Source organism: Egretta garzetta, unplaced genomic scaffold, assembly GCF_000687185.1.
Source record: "Egretta garzetta isolate BGI_Z169 unplaced genomic scaffold, ASM68718v1 scaffold381, whole genome shotgun sequence".
NCBI lineage: Eukaryota > Metazoa > Chordata > Aves > Pelecaniformes > Ardeidae > Egretta > Egretta garzetta.
The window spans coordinates 39,118-42,522 of record NW_009258483.1 but is presented as its reverse complement, the minus strand read 5'-3'; the positions used below and the strand labels follow the sequence as shown (position 1 = coordinate 42,522).

General features: G+C 55.0%; 2 protein-coding genes across 2 annotated transcripts in view; both read right to left on the bottom strand.

The window, feature by feature from the left end:
• Window positions 1–193, bottom strand: part of SLC25A10 (solute carrier family 25 member 10) — an 8,207-nt gene extending 8,014 nt beyond the window's left edge. The window contains exon 1 of the mRNA XM_035900025.1: window positions 176–193. Coding sequence (XP_035755918.1) covers window positions 176–193 — 18 coding nt within the window. The remainder of the gene's footprint in view (window positions 1–175) is intronic.
• On the bottom strand, window positions 89–3,382 carry MRPL12 (mitochondrial ribosomal protein L12; the record flags this gene model as incomplete). Its single annotated transcript, XM_035900010.1, has 2 exons — window positions 89–421; window positions 3,209–3,382. Coding segments are annotated over 2 exons (291 nt in total), but the record flags the coding sequence as incomplete, so codon positions are not given.
• Window positions 3,383–3,405: the final 23 nt, after the last annotated feature.

Sequence of the window (3,405 nt, the reverse complement as noted above, 5' to 3'; positions counted from 1 at the left end):
TAGGCGGGGTTGATTTTTTTGAGTGATGAACCGTTTTAGAGGTGGTTTTGGGTTGTTTTTTTTTGTTTTTTTTTTGACATTTCCGAAGAGTTCATTGCCATGCCAGAGCTAGAGAGCAGCCCCGCCAAACCGTACAGCATTGTCACGCCGGATGGCTTCGAGAGAGCATTCCCACCGCACGACTAAGGGACATCTCGCACTCGGAAATGTCCGGAACGCGGCTCGGGCAGCGGTCAGCACCCGGGCAGGCGGCAGTGGGGAAGGCTGCCGTCGCGCCAGTCCCTCCGTGGTGAGACGGGGCCGCCTACTCCAGAACCACAGTCCCTCCTGCTGCCTCCAGCGCCGCTTTGATCTTCTCTGCTTCCTCCTTGGAGGCGTTAGCCTTGATCTCCTGCGGAAGGGACTCCACCAGCTTCTTTGCCTGCGGGAGGGACAAAGTACGAGACCCGTAAACTGGCTTTCACTAACCAGATGAACAGATTTAGAGCCAGGAGCCTGACCTCCACCCAAGCAGACCAGGGAAACTCACCGACTGGTCCAGACCCCAAGACTTTTACTTGGACTACAGCACATCCTGACGGAAGACACCTAAACCGGACCGCCAGCGACGGCACACCCACTGTAGCCCTGCAAGACCCTTTTTCAGACCCTTTTTCAGCGAGCAATTGCCAGTAAATTCCTCCCAACCACGTGCATGGTGCTCCCAGAAGTGCAGCCCCGGTCCAAGAAGGCGCCTGGGACGCCGCAGAGCCACCACACAGCCACCTGCCAAGGCCGCCGCCGGCCTGCGTTGGGCCAGCTTTTTTCAGCACAAATGTTTTGGTTCACATATTTCTGCCAGCGGGGAGGAGAGGCCGTCTCAGGGTTTGCATGCAGCTGTGCAGGAATCCACCGGACTAGGTTAAAAAAAAAACAAACCCAAAACCAAACGAGTTCCAGTCCAGACTCTGCTTGACAACACGATCTTGACGGGTACAGGGCTTTCCGTACAAACCTATCGGTACTACGCAGTACCGTGATATTTAAGGCAAGCTGAAGAGCTGTCAAACCACCTAAAGGGACTTCCTGCAGAGTGCTGTACAGCCCCGGAGCACAAGCCCCTGGCTGCAGTCGGATGCTCCTGCTCTTAGGCCAAGCAGCAGCAGCAAAGCTTTTTGTCTGGGTGCTCGGAAGCAAAGCCCGGGGAGGTTCCCACGGTGAAGAGCTGCTGCCAGCTCTCTGCTGTGTGGCACTGCGGGTGCTTAGCACCCAACAGACTGACCGCTGCTGACAGAAAGAAGGTGGTGGTGTTTTAATTCACGTTGGGTGCAGTGATGACATATCCGTGGTGGCGGAAGATGCTTTTTGTGCTAGGGGTGGGAAGGTGTAGCTGTGCCGGCACAGCTCGGCAGGGCAGGCATGCCTTCACTCAGCAGGGCCCAGGACAGTGTCCGGAAAGGAGCCTGTTCTGGCGTGCTGTGATGAGGACAGGCAACACAATCAAGGCTATTCATGCGATATCCTTGCTCACTAAAGCTTAACTTCTGTCCTAAAGCAGCCTTGGTCAGAGGAGGCAGCTCTTCAGAGCTCCCAGCAGGAGGGAGAGCAGGGCCCGAGCCAGGCTGGGCCTGCACAGAACAGCCATGGGGCAGAGAGGCAGCGCGCTTCCAATCCCAGATCCACAGAGCGCACGAGAACGCTAGCCCAGGGCTGGTGAAGACACGAGGCAAGCGTCTGTTGGGCCGGCTCCGAACGAGCTTGAGCCTGGCTTGCGCTGACGACGTGCCTGTCTCCCCAAGCAGTTGCTTCTGTAGGGCTGAGCTGTTCGAGTCATGTCAGCACACAACGTCCCAAGAGTTTAGTAGCAGTGCTTTCCTCCAAATCGTTAACAGCCAGGAACGATTGCCTGCAAACCTCATTAAAAACACCTCAGCTGGGTGGCCATAAAACTTACGATAAAAATCTATTGGTTACGCTTTGAAGACAACCTCTGTGGACAGAAGCAACTGTCAGCAGTAGTTTGTTCTGTGAGTGTGTGCTTTAACCAAAATACCGGGTCGGGTAAAGTCACGCTTGACAAAGTTTACCTGCGGTAACCTGCATCTACCAACCTTGCACCTGCGTCGGAGCCATAACCCGCTGGTTTGACGGGCTCCACGTGCCATGCCATGTTGGTTTAGCATTAGCTCCCCAGACAGCTTTTAATTATCCACGGATTGCGTCCGTTACAGGGTTTTGGTATTTTAATGTTTGCTTGGGTCTGATAATGGAACCGCCAGACCACCCAAGCTGACAGTCAGTTAATTATCCCCATGGGCCACGGAAGCTCACGTCTCTGCCACCAGAGTTTCCCTGTTACTGAACTGTTTGCTTTGCAATATATCGATATGGATGGGCCAGATCTCCTGCAAATCCTTCTGATATCCCAGGCTACAAATGAGAGCAGATTGTACAACACGCAACGTTTCTTCCTTGCAACTGGATTAATAAAAAGACCTACTGTTATCCCCAAGATATGAAAGCATCATCCGGTGGAGAGCTGAAGCACGTTAAATGCTTCCGCGGTAGCAGCTGTATCACCCATTCTTTGTTCTCAGCCTACATCCCTGCTCACGGGCACCAGCTCAGATGCTGCACAGGACTGTGAAAAGCCCATCTGCCCCGAAGAAAAAGGAAGAGGCATCACCTACAAAAGGGAGAGCTCCGAAAGGGACTGGAAGCACGCATTGCAAGATGCGTGAATTAGAAAAACTCATCTAAATTCTGAGGTGCGTTAGCCTTGAAAAAGCAAAAACCTTTGGGGGAAGGCAAGCCAAATCCAGCTGTAGCGAGGAACCCTGGCCACTCCCAAGTTCTGCGAGAAAGCTCACAGCAGCTCTTAGATTTGGAGAAGCTGAGGCTGGCACGGAGGGCTTGGAGGTCTTTGCTCTGAGCCTCCTCCTTCGTCCCACAGCTTCTGCTAGGGGCTCGGTTGTTCGCCACGCAGCAGAGCTGGGCGGAAACAGCTTTCCCTAAAAAATGCCAGACAAACAAGACGCAACCGACCCCCACCCAGCGCCTCATCCGCATCTTTGCACCGAGGGGTGCACGCAGGCAGAGCGTTCCCCTAGACAAGGAAACCCTGGCTCCCTTTTGAACAGAGAACTGAGGCTGCCGCTTGCAACGCGATTCAGAGCCTGTCCGGGCTGGCGGGCGACGCGGCCGGAGCCTCGGGCAGCCCCCTCCTCACCTGCACCAGGTTCACTCCCGGCACGAAGTTCTTGACCTCCTTGATCAGCTTCACCTTGTCTGCAGGTTTCAGCTCTGTCAGCCGGACGGTGAAATGCGTTTTCTCTTTCTTGAGCGGGATCTCCTCCTCCTCCTCCTGGAAGCAGCCGGAGCTGGGTGAAGACACCCGGCCAGCGGCCCTCCTCCCCGCCCCCCACG